We start from the raw sequence: 26,912 nt of genomic DNA on the forward strand, positions 1-26,912 counted from the left end.
GCCAAAAAGGCCAATGGAATCCTGGGATGCATAGGGAAGAGTGTGGCCAGTGGGTCGAAGGAGGTCATTCTCCCCCTCTACTCTGCACTGGTGAGGCCATAACTGGAATACTGTGCCCAGTTTTGGGCTCCCCAGTTCAAGAGGGACAGGGAACTGCTGGAGCGAGTCCAGCGAAGGGCAACTAAGATGATTGAGGGACTGGAGCATCTCCCTTATGAGGAAAGGCTGAAAGAGCTGGGACTCTTTAGCCTGGAGAAAAGAAGGCTGAGGGGAGACCTTATGGCATATAAGTATCTAAAGGGTGGGTTTAAGGAGGATGGAGCCAGACTCTTTTCAATGGTTCCCAGTGACAGGACGAGGGGTAACGGGCACAAGCTGGAACATAGGAGGTTCCTATCAAATATGAGAAAAAACTTCTTTACGGTGAGGGTGACAGAGCACTGGAACAGGCTGCCCAGGGAGGTTGTGGAGTCCCCTTCTCTGGAGACTTTCAAGACCCGCCTGGATGCAGTCCTGAGGGATGTGCTCTAGGCAATCCTGCTTTAGCAGGGGAGTTGGACTAGATGATCTCTAGAGGTCCCTTCCAACGCTGAAGATTCTGTGATTCTATGAAGAGTTGACCTTGCAGGGTCTATTCTAGAAATGTCACTTTTTAATCTTTCCTTTATTTGTTTGTTTATTTATTTATTTATCATTTCACAGAATCACAGAATCAGAGAATGGTAGGGTTGGAAGGGACCTCTGGAGATCATCTAGTCCAACTCCCCTGCCACAGCAGGGTCATCTACAGCAGGTTACACAGGAATGTGTCCAGGTGGGTTTGGAATGTCTCCAGAGTTGGAGACTCCACCAGCTCTCTGGGCAGCCTGTTCCAGTGCTCTGCCACCCTCAAAGTAAAGAAGTTCCTTCTCATGTTTAGGTGGAACTTCCTATGTTCAAGTTTGTGAATTTAACTTCTTCTGGAGCAGGGACAAACGACAACAGTTTGAGGAGAATGTCTGTCCTATGGTTTCTATATGAATCCTTTTTACAAACAATCTTTTCTGCAGAAGAGCTGTGTATTTTATTTTCAATTTTAGCAGAAGGAGGAGGAGAAGGTGATAGGAACCACAAGTGAAGTCCAAAAGTTGCAGAGTGCAAATAACTTAAGACACCTCTGACTTCTGCATTTCCCTTCTGACTAGCTCTAGACAGCATCTTGATACATGCACTTATGTTCACAGTTCTTATTCACTGAGCCTACACTCCTTGTGTCCTGTAAATCAAAGCAATATGAGTTTCCCTCTAAATAAAGAGATAACAGTATTTTCATAGACAAAAGAATAACATGTTAAAGACTGAGGTACATGTGAGAATTGTGCTAGACAATGTATTATTTCCTTTTACAACATAAAAATCTTGTTTAAATTTGGGTGCCTGACCTGTACTTAACTCCTGGATTTGGGGCTGGTAAGACTATTGCATTGCTCTTGTGCCTACATCCAATCAGTTTTCAGCTAGGAGCTAAGAGTACCCAAATTAACAGGGCGCCTCTATAGTGCCAAATAGCATGGCCCCCAGCTCACGCCCTGGTCCTGAATGCTTATATTTCAGACTTATTTTTTCCTTACTAGATTCCAGTGGGAGCAGTAATACAAAAATGGAGGAAACACCTGAGTGCAGCGTTCACTTCAGTGTCCAGTCCACAATGGCAGACTGGATGAGAACGCGGCATGTTTGATTCCTTCCATCCTGCAGTAACTTTGAAAAGGGCTTCTTTTGAAGCTCAAGCAGCTTTACACAATTTTAAACATCCAAAACCTGATATAAAAAACACCATTCTAGTTGTCTGTGACACAGGCCTCACCTTATTTCATTAACTCTGATTGACTGCATACATAACCAATAATTACACTACGGAGCCACAAGGCTAGCTTTGTGGTGTAGTATGCATCCTTGAGCTGTGAGTCACTTTTTGACACCAGATCGGGACGGATTATGCTGTATCCCCTGGACAGACAGCAGAAAGAAGGAAGGAACCCCCTCCCCATTCACATTCACCACTTCTAAGGTGTGATCAGTACCTAAAGTTAAACAACTTATTTTAAACCACCATGGCATTGCACAGTGGTGGAACAGTCACTCAGGGAGGTTCTGGTTCCAGTGACAAGCAAAAGTTAGCAGCATCACATCCCAGCTAAGATCAGAAAGTCTTCTCCTCTCTGCCGTTACTAGTAGGTGGTAGTCAGCAGAGTCAACTCCCAGCCAAAGCAACTTCTAAACTGTGCAAACTCAAAAAAATGAGCAAAGTTGCTTAATGCTCCCTACCCCAGTCTCTACAGGCTGTGATAGGATGTCTTACCAATGTTAGGAATCTGTAGAAAACTACTTTTTTTCTAATCCCCAAGGACAAACCAAAGTAATTATGATTAAACATTTCAGAAAACCAGAAAATCCAATTTCCCAAAAATAGGAGGATGGAAGGAAAGACTTGGGAAGACACTACGGTATATTTTCTTAGGGAAATTGGAAATACAGGTTTAATGTGAAGAAATGGATAAGCTAAATACTGCAAAAAATCATTATTAATTTTTCGGCTGCAGTGCATGTGCCAATTATGCAGAGACAGACATATTTTCCTATAAAATAAAGCAGATGGAATATCACAGTATAAGTAAAATGCAGGCCCAAATTAAAATACTGCTAACTATATAAAAAAATATGTGAAATTGCATTAAAAATGTATTTGATGATAGTCCATTTCACTCATGTACCACTAGTGGGGTTTTTTTGTCATCTAAAGGTAAAAAGGAAAAACATGACTTATTAGACTGTCTTTAAGGTATTGGATATGAAACTGCAATGATAAATGAAAAGCAAATATATAGAATATTGAGGATCCTATAGGAAGCATACTATGCATTCAGGCAATTCCCCTGTACACAAACACATGCAGAACCCCCTATTTTTTAGATGGATGGATCTCTAAAAAAGCCTGAGTTATTTCAGTGAGAAGTACTGACAGAATAAATGAAAAAGACATTAACAGGTGAAACAGAATTTATTTAATAGCTATAGACATGATAAACAGCAGTGTGTGGTAAATTTAAAACCTATACCATGACTGTGGCAGCACAAATTATTTCAGATAAGAAGTTAAGGATTTTTCTTGATGTTCTGGATACTTTTAAACTTTTTTTTTTTAATTTAAATTCTACTTATGATCCAGTGGTGTATTGGATGAGACTAGCTCTGTGTATTGTGCATACTTTCATGGGCATTACAAGACCTAATTAATTAATGAGAGATCTACAGAGAAAGAAAACTTTAGAAATTAAAGTACTGTAGATGATCAGGATAGTTTTGAATGAATATCCAACTGCTGCTGGCAACTCCTATGTGCACAGAGCATGGGTGTATGTGATTCTCCCATGCAACATTTCTGATGAAACAGTAAAGTTTGTTTGACGTTTGATGAAACAATAAACTAGATCTCACAATTTTACCTTCATCTAAAAATCAGTACACCATTGCACAATACAAATCTGTATTTTTTTGGTTTACTTATCATTTGTAAGCTTGTGAAGTTGTGAATTTTTTTTTGGTGAAACCTTTTCAGGTGATTTATAAGTTATCTTTCTGTTACACTTACTCTTTTTCCGAAGTCAAGCACATTACATTTCCTTGCTAATGTTTTATAGATCAAGAATTTTGTATAAAGCTGATTGCTATTCTCATCTTTTTGGTATAGTTGATGATTGAAGACTAGTCATATAGCAAGGTCATTGCATGAAAAAGAATAAATGTATTGAAAGATTGTTTGTAACTCAATGTGTTAAGTTATTTGCAGCAATATCTAGAGCTTGTCTTCTGAAGATGGTAGTAAGTATTTTTGAACAACCTGGTGTAGGCTACATGAAATCAGATAAACTCCATGAAGAATGTCTGATACTATGTGAGCAATATATTCATTTTGGTTATGTATAAACACAGGGATTTTGGCATAAACAATGTGAAAATTTCTTCAGAAGCAGATACAAATGCCTAAACATTTCCCCTCTCCCCAAGCCCCACCTTTGCATTCAATGTAGACATTTCCAAATAAAGGTACTTTTTTTTTTTTTTCTCATAGCTAGAATGATTCAGTATTCATACCCATGAAGAAGGTAGGGGTTCTACATTTATCATCACAAAATTTCTACTTTTTTTTTCCCCTGTAAAACTTTCTGCTACTGCTGACGTGTACTCTGACCATTTTGTTCAAGATTTAGAGATGCTGCTATGAGTAGGTGCAAAATGATGACCTTGATCTAGTGATCTGCAACATTACATTTTGATCTGAAAAGGTGGTTACTCAAGTGGAATGAATGTGACCTAAATAGGCTACTGACGCAAATATCAAGGAGAATTTCTTGGTAAAGAAAGAGCTATACAGAAAATAGGGTAGCAGTTCACTACTTGGTTTAGTTAGACTGTAAAAAATTCCTTAAAGCACTTCAAAAATATATAACTTGTATATAATAATTCTTATATTTTTTGAGTGAAAAAAAATTAAAATATCATAATGCTTTGCCCTAAAGTGACATGAACAAATAACAGAAAACCTTAGGGAATATTAATTTATTCAATATGATCAGGATTCTCTAAAAGTAATACAAGTTTTTTCTACTAATGTTTATATTTTAAAGAGTATCTGAAATGACAGCTTTTAGACAGTCATTTTAGGCAATGCCTTTAGTGTTGGGTGTTTTCTTTTATAATAGAGTGTTATGTTTCATAACATAATACATTCATGTTTTATTTTTATGTTTTTATCTAGTCTGGGACTTACGAAAGTCCGTTTTATTAATGATTCATATCACGCATTATGCTAGACTACGTCTGCTCATCAACAAAACACTCCTTTCAAAAGCAGTTCTGCTCCCACTGGAACTGTGCAAATAAGGTGTTAACAATGAAAGGTTCCACATGTGGACAGCAGCAAATGCTGGGGCAAGTGAATCTCCTGCAGGAAGGACATGCACCCAGAAGAGCTCCCACTGCTGGGGAGGTGATGACGGAGAGGCTGCCTGTATCTCTGTGTGTGTATGTGTGTGCGCACGTGTGTGCACACACGTGTCTGTGGCTACAACTTCTGGGATTTGCCTAAGAAGGGTGTTCAGAAATTTGAAGACATTAATTCATATTTTGTAAGTGTCTAGTATTGCACTTTATCTACTGCACAACTGCTATTGATCCTAAACCTATAGTTCATCTGATTGCCACTTAATTATGAATCATAAGTAAATCAATAAGCTGCTTTGATCAAATTTGGTTTAAACTATATGAACTGAGCAGTTTGGCACTGCAACAGCACCAATTTCCAATTAACCTCAGCCGCCTTTAATATTTATCATTATAGCTATACAGGTGCTCATCCACATTGCTTAGCTGTTGGCTTGGTTCCTAGGAGATTCTGTTTTGCTTCAACTACTTCCCCCTAAGGTAAACCTGCTGTAAAGGGTGCTATTACTAACCTGCATGGATAGGAGCCAGCTAATTCTCAGTATTCATTGGGTTTTATATGGTGCCTTCTGTAGTCCAAAGAGACGAATTTGTTTATTTCCTTTTCCAGTTCAGAGTGTAAAAAATAAGGTGAGGACTGTACTGAAGTTTACCTGGATGTTCTTATGCCTGAAACTATGGCCTTTTTGAGCATTTCCTAGAATTTGGCATGAAGATTTATGAGGTGGCTGAAGGTGCAAGATAGAGCTGGAGGACTGCACAGGGCAGGTGGTCCCGATATTTTTGAAGTCTTACCCACACAGGCTATTGAGGGCGGTTCCAGCAGTGAACTGACTCCAGAACTAAAACCAGGATTTGTGCTGGAAGAAACTATTTAGTTTACTCCAGATGCAATCCCAGTAGTAACAACCATTAACGAAACTTGGGTGATTAGGGAACAAAAATTTAGTGTATGGAAAAAGTTAAGGTTTCTGACAGTATAGAGGTCCTCTAAGTTACCAAGCTGCCATGCATGTGTCTTCTCTAGATCACATACAAGTTTTCCTTTTTTCCTGTTTACTTTAATCAGTGATAAAATATCTGCACTAGAAATGTCAGAAAATAAAGTCAGTAAGCAGCAGGGGAGTAATGAGGGGAGACACAGGGGTGTTCTTGGGAGAATAATCCCCTGCCACAAAGGCAGTGGCCTTTTCCTCTGTCTGCCTGACCCCATAAATTGTTAGCAACAGGTGTGACTATCAGGGCAACAGACTGGCAAGGCGAGGAGCTTATGGGATGATGAAATTTGTCTTCTGTGTCATAACTCCAGCTTTTGCCTTATATTTGAAGCCATGCAAGCTTTAGAGTAGATTGCTTCAGGTTCTTCTCTTTATTTCAAACCGTAATTGAATCAGCAATTTCAGAAGTTAACTACACTGAAAACATGCCAGAAATTAAGTGATGCAAAAGAAGTACTGAAAAACTACCAGATGGTGTTACAATCTGGATTTTTTTTTTATTCAGAAATGCACATGTAAATCAAAGTACTGTAACTGCAAATTAGCCTATGAGGCTGAATGTTCTGGAGCACACTGAAATTCACAGGAGTGAAAAGAAGCAAATAATAATGTTAATAGTTATAAGAACCGGATGAGAAGAGAATTTTACTATGATTTATACATTTAATTATCTCATCAGTCATTAGCCAGTGCATTTCATATTCCTCTGGTGAAGCAATTAACCAAGCTCCACCTTTACTCTACAGTTATACTATCGTGTTACAGAATCATAATATCACAGAACAGTTGAGGTCCTCTAGTCTAATTTCCCTGCTCAAGCAGAGCCAACTACAGCCAGTTGCCCAGGATCTTGTCTAGAAAGTTTTTAAATACCTTCAAGGATGGAGACTCCACAACTTCTCTGGCAACCTGTGTCAGTGCTCAGTCACCCTCACAATAAAAAAGTGTTTCTTGATGTTCAGAGGGAAACCCCTGTGTTTCAGTTTGGGCCCATTGCATCTGGTCCTGTCATTGGGCACCAATAAGAAGAACCTATCTCTGTCCTCTTTGCATCTTCCCTTTGGGTATTTATATACATTATTAAGTTCCCCCTTAGCCTTCTCTTCTCTGGGATGAACAGTCCCACCTCTCTCAGCCTTTCCACATAAGAGAGATGTTCCAGTTCCTTTGTTACCTTTGTGGCCCTTTGTCCTGGTTTCAGCTGGGAAAGAGTTAATTTTCTTTCTAGTGATTGGTGTGAAAGGAATGTCAATAATGCATATTGTTTCAGTTGTTGCTAAGCAATGTTCATACTTTTCAAGGATTCATTTCAGCTTCCCATAGACACTGAGAAGGAGCATAGAACAATGGAATGGCCAATGGAATATTCCATACCATAGATGTCATGCTTAGTATATAAATGGGCATTGTCCAGAGGGCGGGAATTCACAATCACTGCCCTGGAGGGCGCAAAATCGCCAATTTACTGTTTGTCATTATTATTATCGTTACTATTGCTATTTTCCTTTTCTGGCATTGTTCTTGTAGACTGTCTGTCTCAACCCACAAGGTTCTTTTATTTTCTTTTCCTTTCCCCTCCTTTTCTCCCTCTTTTTCCTGCCCTTCTAGGGGAAAGGGAGAAAACTGTGGGAGTGGCTGTGTGATCCTAGCTACCAGCTGGGGTTAAAGCACGACACCCTCCATCGGAGTCCCTAGCAGCTCCTTATCTCTCTTGTACTGGGAAGCCCAGAACCGGACACAGCACTCCAGGTGTGGCCTCATCAGTGCTGAGTGCCTGCTGGCAATACTTTTTCTAATGCAGCCCAGAATTCCATTAGCCATCTTTGTGGCAAGGACAAATTGCTGGCTCATGTTCAACTTGGTGTCCACCTGGACCCCAGGTCGTTTTCTGCCAAGCTGCTTTCCAGCTGGGTGGCCCCCAGCACGTACTGGTGCCTACAGTTGTTCCTCCCCAGATGCAGGACTTTGCATTTCCCTGTGTTGAACTTCATGAGGTTACTTAGTGTTATTTAATTAATTGTGATTCCTGTCTCCAGAATGTTGTGTTGCCAGCTAAATATAACAGATATATATTTCTCAGGAATTGAAACAGTTCATTTCAGTTTCAGTTTATTACTGTATGAATCAAACAAAAAATCATACTCCCTTTGCAGTTTATGAAACATATCTACAATGATGAACTCTCAGAATATGTTAAAATGTCTCAAAATACAAATTTCTGCAATAGATAAACTAAGGCTCCTAACATCAGTTGCCATCTTTTCTTTTTCAAAAAGTAGTGGAAAATTTATTTTTTTTTTTTTTACAGACAGATAACTTCTGTCTGTTCCATGTAAACAACCTAAAATGATGATGCACATTTACAGTATAGACACTGAAAAAATTCAGTTGTTCATTCTGCATAGCCTGCTTACCTCTTACTTTGGTATTTTAGTTTTCTTAAAAAAAAACCACCACAATGAAAACTTCATTTTTATGCTAGGTTGATGACTCTGATGAGAAATATTCTGTTGTTGTTGTTCCTATTTATATATTCCATTTTTCTTTTCCTGCTGAATCTTCCAAAAAGGGTAAAAAAAGGAAAACAGAGATGGTCACTGGTACACAGTGTTGACCTAAAGCTAATGGAATATTACTTGTTTATTAGTGCTTTTTACAATTAAGGTAAATTATCTTATAATTGTTTTCCATTGCTAGCTAGCGAATGACTGGGAAAACACTGGATTATATCAACACATGTTTTTATGTTTAAAAAAAAATCTAAATGTTTTTTTTAAAAAATGGACTCCAGAAAGTATAAGAAAGAACACTAAATTCTATTACATGGAACTGAGTAAACATCACATTATAATCATCTGTCTCAGCAAATTCACTCACGATATTTGAAAACACTGGTATTGTGTGGCTGAGACAGAACTGTTACTTAAATAGAGCAGGCAAGATTTCAGAGGACAGTTTTAGATACCCGAATAAAAGTGGTAGGCAACAGCAGCTTGGAATGTCAGAGGCGTATTTTGGCTTATCATCCTCCTGAGGTATTTTAAGGCTATGACTACATGATTCTTTAACATAACAAATGTCCTCGTGGAAAACATACAGGTGAAAACAAACTAGCACTAAAGGCAGAAGAAACCCATATAGAGGACTGGTGATGACAGATACATGATGTTATGAATAAAAAGAGTAGGATTGCAGAATGGATAGTCCATTTCTCACTTCTCAGTTCATCTTTTGTGAAATTCTACTTATTTCATGAGTAATAACAGCACATTTATGTTCCTCCTTCACAGGGGCAGATCCTGGAGTCAGACTGGGGGTGTGGGTGCCCCCAGCCTGTGGTCTCAGCAGGGTCTTTAACCTCCAGCTACTGGGTCTGCGTGCAGAAAACCATTTACTGGAGGGGACCAGTGTGAGTGAGGAGGGCAGAGGGGCCGTGCTGGTACCCAGGGATCCAGGAATGTGCGTGTGCTTGTGAACCTGGGCAGTCTGGTGTGTGTGCAGGACCTTCTGCCTCTGCCAGCCCAAGAGGAGGAGGGGACATGGCTGTCTGTGCCTGTGTCTGGTGTGAGTCCTGAATGTGGGTGCTGCTCGAGGCATCGCCTTGTCTGTGACCGTCTGTGTGACCGGCCATGTCTGTGTCTTCTGCGTGTCTGTGCCTGTCTCTGGGACACACACTTAACTTCGCTACTGCTTGAACCTGTTAATGGAAAATGGCAGATGCATCCCCCAGCCCGGGCAGGGACCCCAGGTCCCTGGGGGCACCACGCTGGGCTCCAGCAGCTGGACAGGAGGGTCCTGGGCCGGGGCGGCTGGAGTCAGTGGCGATTCCCAACTTTCCTTAAGAGTTTGTAAGCATGAGACTATTTACTTGTATTCTAATATCTGAATAGGAATAAGAAGATGTACCAAGTTCTTATTAAAAAGAAGAAAAAGAAGCTTAACAAAAATATATTATGAAGACAATCTATCATTGCAAGCAGGAAGCCTTAGCCATGAATTCATTTGCATGCCGGATTAAGGAATTGCTTAAGTACAACAGATAGGGTGGACTATTTTACCACACTACAGCCTCAAACTTTAAAGAGAACATCTCAATAATTCATATTAGCATTATTCATATCATGAGTACACCTCATTATTCATATTATGAGTATATATACACATAGATCTATGTATACTTACAAAGCAGGCATGTTTATATAAAATATTTCAAAAGGCACACCAGGGAGAAATGCTCTGTAACAAACATATTGGACATTTCCCCCCCCTTTTCTTTTAAAGGAAATACTATGCCTTCTTAAGTAGGTTTTGCTGTTTATCTATTACACAAATAAAAGGACTACAAGCACTCACATTCTGAAAATCAAACTAATTTACTGTACATTGCACAGGTTGAATGAAAATGTAAGATGAAGATATGTTTTCTCAAGATAGTTATGTACATAATGAATACTGTCAAATGTTTTATGTATGTGAAAACAAAGTAGTTTGTAGTAATTTCCACAACTTGCAAAATGCCATGAAACAATCCTGATGTCTTTCACTTTTTTTTTAATAATTCCTGCTAAACTGAAGATGAAGGAGATTAGATACATATAGATAGATAGATAGATAGATAGATAGATAGATAGATAGGCAGATTTTCAAGTTACAGACATCTCCGACATTTCTTAAAAAGGAAGAAGAATTCCCTAAGAGGAAAAACGTGATCTTTCCCTATTTCTGCCTTTATTTACAGTATTTACAATAGGTTGCCAATATTTCTTTCAGTGTTTAAAAAGTAGGCATCTATGAGAATGAAAAATATAAAATGAAAATAAATAAAGTTTAAGTGAAGTATGCTGTGAGAAATACCTTGCTAGAAACTAAAAAAAACCAAAAAAACAAACCAAGCCCAGAAAAACAAGGACATCTTTGAAGTTCACCAGAGTAAGAGAGTAACTTCATGTAGCCATGTTAAATGATATTCCTGTGTAACAATGATACGTAAGTAACAAACAACATTTGACAGTGCATATTTGTAAAGAAAAAAGGATTATTACAAATGATTGAAAACCATTAAAGAAAAGGCAAAATATGCAACATGGGAGTTTAAGGAACAATGACTGGAGACCTCACAATTTCACATTTCAAAAGCTAAATTTTTTAATATACCTGTGGTGATATCAAAGATATTTCTAAAAAATATCTAAATAATGAGAGGACTTTTAAAATTGCTTGATACAGACTAATGATGCACCTCACCTATTTACCATCTAATTTTATATCTAATCTCAAGATTAATGAAAAACACATATTTAATACCAATGTTTCAGTAAATCAACTTTTCTCTCTCTTTGTTAATGACCTGTCACATTTCTCATGGAAGAGTTTCTTGCTCATGTCATTTTTCATTTGTTTTTGTTTGTATTTACTTAAAGTCTGTGATCCAGTAAATAATGAACTAATCTAGCACTTTGATGAACTTGTCTAGGACTATTCCAAAAGTAATATAAACCACTGGTTTTGGATCATTTGGATCATTTTTCTTTTGGTTTATTTTTCTGCAGATTCTCTTTGTCCCTTACTATTCTACCTCCTAGGTAGTGAGAGAGGTTAGAACACCCCATGGGAGATCAGTCAGTATTCTGCCATCAATATAACACTGCTCCATTATTTATACCAGTTTCCTCTTGCTGTGCAAGTCTATTTTCCTCATCATAATCTTCCATGGCACTAACATAGACCGTATACATCATATTCTATCTCATGTTTTTTGTTCTGCATTTGGGATTCCAAGACAGCTGCAAGAAGTCAATGTTTTACCATTCTTACAAATTGGTGTATGTTCACTTCTTGCATTTATTCACTTATTTCAGTCTAGCATCCTCCTTTATATGCGCACCTAGTTAGCTTTTGTATACTACTAGATTATTAAATCCTGCTAATCCAAATTACAGAAGTCAGTGTGATGATATGAATGGGCAAGGTGAATGGAACACTGTCAGAGCATATACCTCTAATCTATTAATACATCTCATTCTATTAATGTAAACATATGGAGGGAATCCATTTATGATATGTCTTTCAAATTTAATCAATAAATAAACAAAGATGCGTGGAAACAGATTTAAATCAGGTTTTGTACATTTAGGAAATTAAAATTACGAAATTGTCTAACTCTGTTCCTTTTAATTCTAGACAGTTAGTACTATGCTGCATTAACTTTTCACATATCAGGCGTAATTCCAGTCACTGGCTGCTGGAGTTTAATTATCACCTCTTTTTTTATGGAAAGGAAAAAAAACAACTATAGAAGAGATTTCAAAACAAACTTGATTTAGCATGCTAGGCTACTTTTTATGTGATGGGCCACATAACCTTCAAATACTTTCACTTACCCACTGTTTTATATGCTAGCTAATAAAGTGCTAATTTGCTTAGCTCATCTAGTTCTTATATGTAAGTGTTTCATATTTGTTAGCAAACACCAGGAGACATTAAAAATACATTATTGTGATTCGCAATCATCCATGTCAGCATTTCAGTGGAGAAAGTTGCAGAATAAAATATTATTAATTATTGAGGAGACATAATACAGTATCAGCATCATCTCACAGCCCAAATATTGAGATGTGCTTTATGAGCTCACAGTGACTCTTCAACACATGCAAACAGCACTCAGGTCTCCTGAATTGATGTGCAGGTCCTAAAAAGGACCTTGCTGGTCCTAAAAGCTAGACAAGGACACAGCAGCATCACAAGGGATGAGCTGAGCAGATGCAAGATGAGGCCACACAGCTGCAGATCCTGAGTTATTGGGAATACACGTTACATTGGCTGTAACAAAGGCCCCTACTACATAGATGCTGCTCTGCCATACCAGGCTCCCTCTCAAAGCTGCTGGAAATGTATATAAAACCTGATGCTTTTGTTTTCAGTCAGAGTTCATATTGACAGAGGGCTGAAATAAACCGCTTCTGCCTGACCTGAGTCTGCAAAATAGGCTGCGTGTCAACGTTGCGCTGGTGCTACACTCCGTGCCATCTTCCTAAATATTTCTGAATTAGATTTGCTATGTGAACAAGGAATCAATCTGTATAGTAAGCTAGAACAAATACAGCTGCACCTGAATTGGGTTTATGGTCACTCCCACTACCTGAATACTTGAAGTGTTCATTACCATTTGTCCTAAGTAAGACAAAAGTTATATTTCAGGTATTTCATGATCCAAAGGCAATGTTCTATGAAAACCCATGCCTAACATTTAGCAACACAGCCACTTATAAATGTTAAAAGGACAAAAATAATCCGCAGTTATAACAAGAGAATATATACCTATTGGTTCTCTCCTCAACATTTTTCCATTCTTTCAGCATTTCTTTTTCACACAAGCACAGATGTCAAGCATTTTTCTTATTGGTCCAACTTTATGGGGAAAACGTGCAATGTCTTTTTGCAGACGATATTGCCGCAGCTATTTAGTAAAACAACTGCAATAATTATACCTAGAAACCGAGTTGTGAAATACTGAGGATCTAATTGTGTATTTTTCTTTTAAGTACAGTTGATTTTATATTAGAATGAATGTTTCTGAAAGCATATTTTCCAGTCTAAATATAGACATTTAAACACCAGATACTGTGGATTGTTAGTGAATTTCAGGAAAAAAATAATAATAAAAGCATTTATGAGTATGTAGTCTTATAACACAATAATAATAGCTTTTAGTTCAAATATTTTATTTCATTCCATTCAAGAAATCAGTGGATTAGACTTCTTAGCAGAAATAAAAACCCATCATCATAATTCTTATTCCCAACAAATAACAACAAAATACTTTAATAAAATTTCCACTGCCTCCTATTTTTCTTCACAGTAAAATGGGGATAATTTCACCTTCCTTTAGCTGTTGACAACGCAGTAATCTAGTTTAAGCCAGTTGTCTAGGCTTTTTTTCTAATCAATAGATGTCTGCATCAGAAGAATATGAATAATCCATACTATTTCAGACTACTACTTAAAGAGAGAATACACTGCTTATTTAACTGCCTTTTTTCCATTGATTAGAAAAGGTGCATACATATTTGACTTACTTATAAATGAAATGTAATTTCTAGAAAGCTAAAACTAAGGTAAATTAATGTCACTTTAGATTTTTTGTTAAAATTCTTTTTGGAAATTATAATAATTTGGAACAAAGAATGAACTCAAAACTCATTTTCTTTTCTGTATTATATTTTTCCTTAAATATCAGTAGATTTTCATTGGACTAAAACTCTTGTCAATATTTCTTGACTGACTTAGATACCCCCACCCCTGTCTTGGAACAGAAAGTTATTTCCCTACTTTCTAATAAAGAAAATGCAAAAAATAACTTTTATGAAGTAACAAATATCCTCTAATACCTTTGTTGTTATCCATTCCTCCAACAGCATAAAGTGTCCCAACTGTAGATTTTCTAGGTTTAGTTCTTGGACTTTGCATAAGAGTTCTTCTCTCTGGTAAAAGGTGGTATTTCATGGCTTCCAGAATAAGCTTCTGGCATTCTAGGTCATCCTTAAAAAGCGCATGGTTTTCTAGGTCAGCCAATATCTGTGAATGACACGATCGTGAATCAAAAATGCTCCAAATTCATAGAAAAGCAATACCATGTAATGGGAGAAGATCACAAAACGGATGCCACAAGTATATCACTTCATTGTAGAATACAGGAGTTTGCGAGGCTACCTTTTTTGGAGGAGGGACAGGAAAATAAGTATTTACTTGATTTTTAAAAGACTATAGGCAAGTTTTAGATCACTGTTTCACCATCCCTTAAGACTACAATCTTACTATTGTCTTACTGAAAACATGGAAGAAAATTAAGTATTCCCTTGCAGGCTACCGCCTGACTTATTTTTAATGGTTTTCAACATAATGCTGAAAAGATCCAGAAGTCATCTATTTGCAAGCAAGTATCTTGAATGTGTAGTTATACAACATGACAACATTCTACAGTATTTTATGTAATACTTTCCAGGAAAATCCCTTAGTTTTAAAATCAAAACAAAACAAAATTCTAACAGCAACAACAAACCTGACAAAACCCAAAACAAACCAAAAAAACCTCCGCAAAAAAAGAACTTGTTTATCAAAGTTTTGAATCCATTGTTTTGCTGTATTATTGGCAAAACTAAGGATTAATAATCCAGACAATGTAACTGTCTTTACAATTGGCATAGAAACTATAATCAGTAGTTACCAAAACAGATGCTCAGGGCACACAGCTGGAAGAATATTCTACTACTTTTCCAAGGAAGAAAGCTACAAGTTGTAAATGTTAAGTGTTCGCTTCACTTGCCTGTATGGACATATCTACTGGCTTTTGAGTTGCTGTAAATCACGTTATAAGTTTCCAAAATCCCATTGGACTGAGCAACCTGGTCTAACCTCATAGCTGACCAGCTTTGAGCAGGAGGTTGGACTAGAGACCTCCCAAGGTCTGCTCCCACCTGAATGATTCTATGATTCTGTGATCTTGCTGATGTTAGGTCAGAAGAGTGCAATGCTTATGCAGATTTTGTGCCACAACTGCCACCCACATAGATATCTCAGATACCCTAATGTATCAGAAATCAATCAAACTCTCAATGTTTGTGTTTAGGCAATTATTATCTCTAGATGCTGATCTCTATTTTCTGCTATCAAATTAAAGCAGGTTTAAATTGCATATGACAGCACATCTGTACAGTCTGCTGGATTTCTAGATCTCAATAGAGCATCTATCTGGGAGACCAAATCATTCTCAGGGAAGTGACTGAAGGTCAGGAAGCAGAAGAATTTAGTTCCCAGAGCCTATAAGTAGATAGATATCCCTCACAGACACATATATGCAAATGTACACAAACTGCTATGCAGTTGCCTAAACAGGCAGCTAGATTCCTTTTAAGGACTCTCAGCTATTTCATCTGGACTTCAATGGCTGCTGAAGAATGCATGAATGTCCTTTATCAATCCGTTAACCTTTTGTAGATAACACAAGTGTTCTGTGACATCTAAAATATTACTAGCTTGTACATGTAGACAGCAGAGTCCTGCTTCTGAGTTTAGGTGTCAGTCATGAAATGAATCTATTCAGGTCCAAAGAAAGGCATTAAACACTGCAGTATCTCCACTGGTGACCCAGAACTCTTCTACATAGCTGATGACCTAACAGACAGTAGATCTGCTTATTAAAAGTGAATAAGGAGGTTCGCCTAGCCTGATAAAATATGTCTCCAACCGTGACCATAAGTCAATGTAATTCCCCTTAATATTCCCCCAACATTCAGCTTTCAGATCAGGGACATTCTGAGGTGGATGTCTGTTCCACGCATTTCGTAATTCTCAGGGAGCTTATCTTTCATGAACTAGTTCAATCTTCCTTTGAATTTATGTAAATTTGTTGCATCTATACTACGTTTTCACAACAAATTTGGTCTCTCACTAGCTGTATATGAAGGTTTACCTCCTTCTGTTTTTTTGAACCTGTCTCCTGCTGCTTCATTTACTTTCACTCAATTTGTTTCATTCATTCCTTTCAATTATGCCCTCTAATTCTTCTATTAAAGGAGAAAATCAATAAGTGAGCCCTACCATACCAAGTTCCTTATAATGTTCTAGACTTACGTCGTATTCTCCATTACTTGACTGTCTTCTAGACTGAGGAACCTTAGCTTAATTAATTGTTGCTTATATGAAGGAAGATTAATATCTTCTATCTCCCTTGTTGGCTTTTTCTGTATGTTTCAGGCCTGTTAGATTTTTTTTGTGAAGCAAGCAGAACTGCACACAGTATTCAAGATACCATCAAAACATGAACTTCTATAGAGGCATAATGATGTGCTCTGCTTTTTTGTCTTTTTATTTCCTAATAACTTGCAACTTTTGTTTTGGTGTTTTCAACGACTACAGAGCTTCAAAATGACTTTTCCAGAAATTCATATTTCATAGACCCAACATTTCAGGAGTGAATGGAAATAGACAACCCAAACCCTAGATTTTATATTTGAACTTAAGGGTTGGCTTTTTTTTTTTTTTATTTGCTTATCTATTTATTACTACTGTTTGTTCACCAGGTGCATTATACATTAAAGTTGTAGCAATGCAGTTAGGAATTTTGAATGGGTTAAATGCTAGTCACATCTTCTCTACTGAAAATTGAAGTATCATCTTTAATAGATGCACAACAGCTATGTGGCAATTAATTTTTTTTTTATTTAATTAAAGCTATCTAGCTGAACTAGCAAGGATATGAGGTGTTCTCTGTAGGCTAATCATGAGCAAGAAAACTTGCAGATAGTTTGAGTCACACTTATGTTCAGTAAAGCTCTAGGCAAAAATGGATTAAATCCAGTTTACATTATTAAAATATTAGCCTCTAGTTAGCAAAATTGATAGTTTTATGATGTCTTTTGTACATTGAAAACCTCTGGCACATTTCAGATGACAGTACACATCCTGTTTGATTCTGCCCATCTTCCTGGCTATCTGGTATCATAAAATATCCATAATATTGATACCATGAAAGAGGAAAACAGATGGGGAATATAAAAAATTGAAGAGGGTAAGAGAAATTAAAAAGAAAGGTACAAAGATCCCTTACAACAAAGTAATTGAGCTGAGTTCAGGGAGAAGGAATAAGACTAAAAGTGTGATAATTTATTATAGGAAAACTAGCAATACACACAAAGCCCCTAGGTTCATAGCAAATAGTAAGCTTGCAAAGGGAACAGGTAATACAAAGAAAACCTTGGGATTTATTAGTTTGCACAAAGACTGCATAAATAATAATTTTACAACATCTTAAATGTAGTAATCCTAATATTCATGTATTCTTCTTATCAGGATGTGACAGTAAATGCTATAAAGAATATATGTTATATTGCAAATATAAAATTAAGAAGGCTAAACAAACACGAAATATTTATTTTGGTCATACATGGTTGAGATTAATAGCTTGATATAAATGTTTGTAAATAAATTGCACATGAAATAAATTATACTTTAAAATATTCTTAAACTTTGATATTGACTTCTTTTTTTACAGGAAAATAGCCAGCTCCCAAAGTCTGCTATTTTCAGTCGAGATGGCAGCCCCTTAAAATTTTATCAGGAAGTGCATTAAAATGTATACTACTCTGACATATTTGTTGAACTGTATTATGGTCTAACATATGTTACCTTCACATCTAACCTCATGAATTTAAATATCAAGATTCTATTCTCTTCTGTCATCCCTGGTGAGTGTTTTCACATTGACTGTAATGGTATTAGGCAAAATACATCATTTCTATATGTTTTTACATGTAATATTATTGAGCTAGGGTCAGTACAAGAACAGCAGAATAATCACTGTAATTTTTACTGTATGTCTAAATCTAAGTTGAGCAACAAGAAAACTGAATCTATGGTTAGAGTCTGATTTATTTCCAAATGTATTTACCTTTCCTAGTGTGTAGAACACACAATTCTTAGGAAGGTATTTAAGCTGCTGTTTTTAATAACTTTCTAAAGAGTGTATTCTTAGAATCTTGACACCCACGATATCAATGTAAGGGCTCAGAAACTTCAGATTATCAAGAAATTAAAAACAAGCATTTTTTATGTTAGATATGATATGGATTTTTATGTGTGTGTGTGTGTGCATGTTCTGGTGTTGGTTATTATGCAATTAATGTTACTAAATAAGAATAATTAAATGTGCTAATTAAAGGTGGTTCTAAGTGTATTTCATAACAATAAGTTAATTTATATTTTTTAACATTAAGATTTTTAATATATCTTTTTTGTGATTTATTTTCCCTTTGAAGTTCTCAGCCCACTATTCAATAGATTAAAAATCAAAGACCTGAAGACAGATCATGTTCAGAGTTTAGGCAGGACGACATCTTCTCTTGCAAAATGATTTAACGTACATTGAGGAATTCTGAACCAAACAGTGTACTCTGTCAACAATTAATTTAACAGAATACAGGCACAACAAAACTGAGAAATCAAATTATCAGTTTCCCACACAGAAATTTGGTAATATACTAAGTTACCTGCACTTCCTAATGCTTGATGGAATTAATGACAAGGGTTTTTTTTGTGGCAAGCTTATTATATCACTAAGGATTTAAGTCCAACAATCGTATTTGGAACTTCCTATCAGACAGCTACTTCTTTACTCTGATGGTCCAATCTGTGCCTAGGCTCTTAAAGCAAATATTTATAGCTATGAGATTTTCTAACTGAGTTGCCAGGTGTTTCAAATAAAGAAGTGATAACCAGCGAACACTGTGCTGTCATAAAATTCTGAGATTTCATGCACCAAACACAAATAAAGGATGCATCTTTTTTTCTTTCTCCTTAGAAATTCATTCTAGAAATGAAAAAAAAATTTCTAACTAAAACTTTAAAAGCAAACAGAAACCTGTGTTTTTTCCCTCTGGAAAAAAAAAAAGTATGTCTACTCAATGGACAAATGTTTGGGTTTTTTTTGTCAACAACAACAACAAAAATTAACTAACTAAAAAAGTAGCAGTAAAAGTAAAAGAAAAAAAATCTTAGGGGGTAAAAAATAGGCCTTTTCACAACTGTGAAGATATGGGAAAAATAATTTTGAGAAAAATATTAATTACTCCCTCCTACTCGTGATAAACACTGTATTCCTGACTGTCCTAATGGCTAAACCTTGTGAGTGAGGGGAAAAAAAAAAAAGTTGAAATTAAAGCTACTGTTAAGAAACTAAAAGTTATATAAAGCTGTTTCATGTTCTCTAAGTTTCAATAATCTGCTTCAATGTTTTTCTACTCCATAGTTATCTTCCTTATTACATCAAAATAATAAATATATTTTTATTAAATCAGGATGCACTTGATCAGGAAATTCACTTAATAAGGAAGTTTCTCTGGAAACCATGTTACGTTCAGCTTGGTATTTCATGGCTATGACATACTTCATTAAGAGGGAATTGTATCTAACATTAAATGAAGATTTCTGGGGTTTGTAACACATGGAAACTCAGAGCTGTCACTTCTTAGAAGACCCATGTCAGTGCTACTTCAGCATAGTTACTTCTAGCATTGATAGAATTTCTCATACTAGCAATATCCTGAGAATTTTTAGTAACGTTGTGTCATCACACTTCTCATTCTTCCCAGTTAAAAACCCACCAAATCCTTTCTCGGCTGTACTTCTAAATTACTTTCTACACAGCACTGCAGAGAGCAGACGTGCTTCATCTCAGTGAGGCACATGCAATTTGAGATCATGAGTGAAAGGTACTCCAGTACTGCCAAAAGGAAAGTCAAGTCTAATGAGCACAAAAGGAGGAGTCTGGTATTGGTGCAGTCACTGACAGTGGCCATGCCATGGAACTGCACCCTTATTGTTGCCTGTCTTGCTGTTGCTCTCAGATCCTACCTTCCTTCCTTCGGGAGAGGCTCTACTTTTGCTGCTCCCTGACATATCTCCCCCAGCCCCTCTTTTATCTCATTGATTTGCAGCTATGATCCAGGTGAGAGTATTAGCTGATTTGAATGATAAATATTACATATTCTACATAAATAATCATCTGAGAGATGGGATGAGTCCCATTATCCCCTGTTGAATGTGTGCCATCTAGGATGAAATTCATCCACTACTGAGGAAATAGAGGGTGTCACCTGCCTGGGAAGGAAATAATCACCCTCTTCTCTCCTGCACATCAGTCTTGGAAGAGATTACAAGACAATGGAAAAGCCAGAAAACTGCCTCACCAAAACTCACAGTATCCTCATCCTTCTGAAGAGGCAGAGAACATGCCCTGACTGTTTAGGCAGGGCTTCCTAGCTTGTAAAAAATGTGAGATGTGACAGTATTCATCAGTCAGGGTGAACTAAATCTTAAATTCCACCACCTTGGTATGTGCCTACCCAAAAGGGAAGATGCGGAAACATCATAGTTTTCCTACCATTATAAAGAAAGACTTGATATTTCCTCCAGGACAGGTGTCAGGGCTTTAAATCTGAACAAAGTGAGAAAATGTTTCCTGCATGCCAAAGTAAAATACTAAGCATATGCAAAACTATTTACCTTCTTGTTTTCCAAGTGTTAGTTCCTGCCAAAAGGGGCACAGCATCATTCGAAACTATGCTTTATGTGGTCTCTATCTGTCCATGTCTATTTCCTGTGATCTAAAATCTTGAGTAGTCCTTAACAACACATAATTATTCTATACACTGAATAGGATTAAAGTTCATACCCAAACACTTCGATTTAATGGTAGGCAGAAAGCAACTTCCAGTTCTCTCAAAATTATCCCAATATCTAGATGCATTCTCTCTCTAAAAAAATCCTAGAGTGCTGTGCCCTCAACAACTTACAAGGCAATGTTATGCACAACACAGGGTTAGCCTTATCTTAATAACATTAATAATCATAACAGAAGAACATGAAGCTTAAAATCCTTTAAATTAACTATGAGTAAATGAGATGTGGATTTTTATGGCACTTTTTTTTTTTTAAACAAAGCCCATGAGTCTCTTTCTTGATCCAAAATGTATCTGAAGTCACTTGACAACCTTGAGTCAGAGAAACACATTACCATATGAAACAAATATATGAAGAAGGAATAACATAAAGCCTGCATATTGAATGGTTTTCAAGAGAGATAAATTTGATTAGCCATCCTTGTCCTTTTATGTTTCTTCTTCCATGTACAGATTTGTTATGGCTGGTTATTGTTGATGATCACAGTAATGCAGATACCAGGAAAGAATACAGGCTTCTGAAATGTAAGGTTATGATTGTTCTTTGTACAGATTAAAATGAAAAGCAAATAAAGGGTTTGTGTGAATTCCTGGAAAGTATAAAAAAAACCTGTTTTGAAACTTTTCTTAAAAAAGGTTCTCAGTCAACTTTCAAAGTCTTACTGTGCTTACACTGCCCTACCTATTAAGAAACACTGTGCATCTTTGGAAAAAATTCCAATTAGAAGAATTTTTTATCTCTCTAAAGCTGGTAGAAAAAGAAGTTGTTATTCCCACGTCATTTTATTGGTATATGAATGGAAGTATTTCAGTTGCCTAATGTGATGAATGGCATAAATTGTTTAACACTTTGTATTTTCTGCCTATAAGACAACTGTAAGAAATGCTGCTAAATACCAGCCTAACTGCACATTTCAACTTAATTCAATGTTACTCTGATTAAAACTGTGTATACTCATTTTAGGAAATATCAGTTAGGCTATTCGTGCTCCACTGCAAACATTAATGAAAAAGAAGTCCCCCAAAAAGTGCTACTTCTTTTTTACAAAACCAATAATCTCTGAGCTACTTCTGTTGGATACAAACCCTCTTATTATAAAAACTAATTGTTTAATAATGTTTAAATTTCATATCCTTATTTAAAACCTTTTGAACCTATGAGATAAACAAAATAGTGAATCAATTACTTGATTTTTTTTTTTGTTTCATCTTAAGAGTTTGTTGAAATGCTTCATTTTCAAAAAAATTATGCAGACTTCCATGAGAGAGCTGAACATAGGTTCTGCAACTGGCAATTGATTAGCAATTGTCATTTACATTTTTCATAGGTACATTGATCTTGGAGACAAAATGTTTTTCAGGACAATTCTGCAATGATTGTAAATAGTTTTGGTATTTATTTTTCCAAGAATAGCCTGATGTCAAACTTAATTATTTCCACTTAAACTAGAGCTTATAGGCAGAAATAACTGTATACTGAGCTAATATTATTAATAGCGTACCAAATGGATCTACTTCTGTATGAATACATTTGGTCATGCATCAATTAATTCAGGATTCTGCCTAAACGAACATATCCATATCATCTCTGGGATTAAAATGATGGTTGATATGAACAAGATCTTTGGTTTAGTCTACAGTTATTGAATAGACATAAGCCATTGTTAAAAACTTAAATAAAATTGATGGCAGATAATTTAAATGCTAATCTCACTAAGAAGGTTTAAATCACGAATAATAGAGTTTCACATAAATTGTGATTTTATATTATTATAAATCTTTTTAAAAACTAGCTATAAAAGAATGAATGCTGTTTTTCATGATCGAGGCAATAAAGCACTTTAACTAACTTTCTTTTCTAGAAGTGATAGAAGTTTAATTTATTTTTTTTTACTAAAAGTCCAACAAGGTTGAGAAATGAAACAGCATACCAAAGAGATTACCTTTTTTTCTGGAAGGCATGATAGGCTTTACCCAAATCAATTTGATTTTCCAATGCTGAGTCCTAATTTTTAACCTAGATTAACACATTCCAGAGGATTCTTAAACCTCACTATATTAAGTTTTATCCAAAATCATTTTATCTACTTAGTGTCACAAAAATATAGTAGGAAAATCATACTGAAAATTCTGAAAATGAATATAATATGAGCAGAGAAAAGTCAGACTTAGTACTCACTACTAGAAAGTATGAAGTTACAAGTAATTTTGAGTTAACCAGTTACCAATTAGTCTTCATAAACAGGCATTTTTTAAGAGGCCATGTAAGTTTTTCTAATTTATGCTGATTATCTACCAGGCATTACAAAGACATTCAATTTAATTATTTGACTCCCTGGCATATACCCAAGAACAAAAGTGTACATGCAAACACTCTTTGTGGGAATCAAAAAGATGCATGAATAGGCTTTCAATGACAAGAGACACAACATCAAAAGTTATCAAACTCTGCCTGCCTCATTTCCCTTGTATGTCAAAATAAAATGTTATTTTCCTTTTTTAACTTTCATAGACAAAACTGCACAGCCTTGAAATACCCTATATATTAAAAACAGAAAGAGAACTAATAGTGAGTTTTCTTCTCCTCCAAGATAGAAAGCATTTTGCATGAAAAAACAAACAGAACTTGCAAATTAACAGCTTTTGAGTTTATGACTGATACCTTCAGAATTATTTTTTTTTCTTACAAAACATTGGGGTTTTTCTGCAGAAAATATATCTCAGTTCTTTATAATTTTTCTTACTTCTCCTGTTTCGGTTGAAAATTTAGAGCCTATTTTCTGACCAGCTTCTCCAACCTTAAACAATTTTACTGCATAGTTTTTGTATGGAAGTCCTTACATGCTTGAAAAAAGCGAATAAAAACATCTCAGAATCAAGAATTCTCCAATACTATGGGTTAGTTCTAAAGGTCCAAGGTAAAAATGAAAGATAATTATTAAATTAATTACAGAAAGGTACTGGGGAATGGAATTAAAATATGGCTCGTCTCTTTCAGTCTCACTTTAATTTTTGCTCTCGCAGCATTAAGTGAATTACCTGCTTAAAACCTATACTTGAAAAGAACACATTTAGAGTAAGTAAGAATTATGGCTTTCTTAACAATGCAACATATTCATTTAAATGCCTTCATTAGAACTTTAAACGGTTTCTACTAATCATATTATTAACTGTTCTCAAGTAAAATGACCAGGATATTTCAGTCATCGGTAATATTTTCTAATAAGGAAAAACACCTAACAAATTTTATTTTTTTACATAACAAATTAATTATTCATGAACAAAATACTAAGACAAGAGGAATGAGAACAGCAGCATGTTTGCACTGTTTACGTGAGAAATTGAAAGTATTTTGGGCTATTGATTGGAGTACTGTATCCAGCTCTGGAGGTCTCAGCACAAGAAGGACATGGACCTGTTGAAGCCAGTCCAGAAGAGGGCCACAAAGATGATCAGAGGGCTGGAACACATCTCCTGCGAGGACAGGATGAGAGAGTTCAGCCTGGAGAAGAGAAGGCTCTGTGAAGACCTTGTAGCAGCCTTCCAGTACCTGAAGGGGGACTATAAGAAAGCTGGGGAGGAGCTGTTTGCAAAGGCATGTAGCTATAGGATGAGGGGCAATGGTGCTAAACTAGAGCAGGGTATGTTTAGATTAGACTTTAGGAAGAAGTTCTTTACAATGAGGCTGGTGAGACACTGGAACAGGTTGCCCCCAGAGGTGGTGGAGGCCCCATCCCTGGAAATATTCAAGGCCAGGCTTGATGAGGCTCTGAGCAACCTGATCTAGTTGAAGATGTCCCTGCTTACTGCAGGGGGGTTGGACTAGATGGCCTTTAAAGGTCCCTTCCAACGCAACACATTCTATGATTCTGTGATTAAGTATGCATTATTTACAAGCTTAAGAATTATATTCAGAGAAAAACAATATAGTAAAAAAACCCTTTAAAATTTACATTATAGTTTAAAATAGTGCTTAGAAAAAGACATGAGAAAATATATATTATTTTGAAAATTGGGACAGTTTTGTACATAAGCAATTTGCTTAATTTTGCATAGCAGAAGAATCTTGAGGAATCATATAATTGCATATTTCCTACAAACATATTTTATCATGACTTTTAACTCTTACTTTTAAATTACTATATTTTGATAGGAAAATAAAAATGTATTGCAGTCATAAAATTATTGCCCCCCAATTTTTATGCAAACATTCCCTCACTCTCTCCTTTAAGTATTTTAAAAAATACAAAAGTTGTTATCTTTTCTAGACTCCTAAACGTCATAATGATCACGTACAGGATGAAGTTTAAACTCCATTTCTAAATCTCATTTTATCCACTGAACCTTAGCTATATTACTTAAAAACCTTTTTGTTTTGCTAGAAATTGAATGAATTGAGCTAAATGCAACATAATATCTGCTTTACTCACTTGACTATTTTGTAATTAGAGGCCTTAAATTGAAATAAAAAAAAAAGAAAAAGCTTGTACCTAACTTATCTTTTCTAGTTTTCATCTGTTTTTAGAAAAATTGTTTCAATATATTGTCTTAGAAATAAAATAATGAAGTACAATTGTAATTAATAATTTCTCTAATTTAGCATGTCTTGTTTTGGATTTTTTTCTACCGTGTTCTTTCAACTCATTGAAAATTCCGGATCTGTTTGGAATTCTTTCTTTCTGATCCATGTTTAATTAATGATTTCAGTAAACCTGTTTTAGCTCAGAGATGATTTCCAAACATTTTTCTGTAGTAACACAAATATTCAGTATATGAAATTCAATATTTGTGTTGGTCATGGACTAAATTATTCATAGTGTGGCAGTTAGTCATGCCAGCTGCTCAACCGAATCACGAAGAAAGAGACTATACTAAATCCGTCATATTTCTGTACTCTCAGAGAAAGGTTATTTTCTTCTCAGGAGTCAGATGCAGCAGACTTAAGGCTCTTTAAGAAACTCTAGACTAGTTCTTTCTTGAAACATATGGCTAATCACTTCTATTACAAATAATTTACAGTAAGATTTACTGCTTAGACAAAACAGACTTTCATTAGTCTGTCTGTAACTCTGTGATCTGTGTATGCATGCAGGTGACAATATATTGCAAAAGATCAATCACACAGCAATAATAGTTAAGAGTCTTGGAATTTTAGGAAGAAATCTAATTGTGTTATCTGTCTAATAACTGAACTCTGACATCTACTGAGCTGGTATTTTTGGTGATCACAGTCACTGGCAGAGGAAACATGTTCAGTGTTTAATTGACTTGTAATTTCAACTTTTTCCTCACATATTAAAAGTAATTCCATATTCAGAAGAAACTTTAAACTGACTTTCCACCCTTCAGTTATAATCCTGAATCCTCCCTCTCCCTCCCCCACATCAGGGTACCAAACCCAAACTAAAACAAAATAAATACAGCATAGTTGAAGTTGTTTTCCTTAACCTGTCATTAAGTTACCAAAATGAATATATTAGATAAACAAACAATCACACACACACACACATACATTCTCTGAGGCTTTAAATTTGATATAAAAATGAAGAAACCGATTTTTTTTCCCCCCACCCTCTTGGATAAACTAAGTAATGGGATTGGAACGTTCATTGGCAGCATCTGTGGTAAGTAATTAAACTGTGCCGTTGAAACCACTTCCACAACATTAACACTTCCCCAAAGCTTATGATTTAATGAG

At 35.9% G+C, this 26,912-nt stretch overlaps 1 protein-coding gene across 2 annotated transcripts in view; it reads right to left on the reverse strand.

The window, feature by feature from the left end:
* The window catches only part of KLHL1 (kelch like family member 1), a 236,761-nt gene that overhangs the window by 59,828 nt on the left and 150,021 nt on the right, over window positions 1-26,912 (reverse strand). For both annotated transcript variants that reach the window (XM_054215759.1, XM_054215750.1), the window contains one exon: window positions 14,369-14,555. In XM_054215759.1, the coding sequence (XP_054071734.1) occupies window positions 14,369-14,555 (187 nt within the window). The remainder of the gene's footprint in view (window positions 1-14,368; window positions 14,556-26,912) is intronic.

This window comes from Rissa tridactyla, chromosome 1 (genome assembly GCF_028500815.1).
Source record: "Rissa tridactyla isolate bRisTri1 chromosome 1, bRisTri1.patW.cur.20221130, whole genome shotgun sequence".
NCBI classification, from domain to species: domain Eukaryota; kingdom Metazoa; phylum Chordata; class Aves; order Charadriiformes; family Laridae; genus Rissa; species Rissa tridactyla.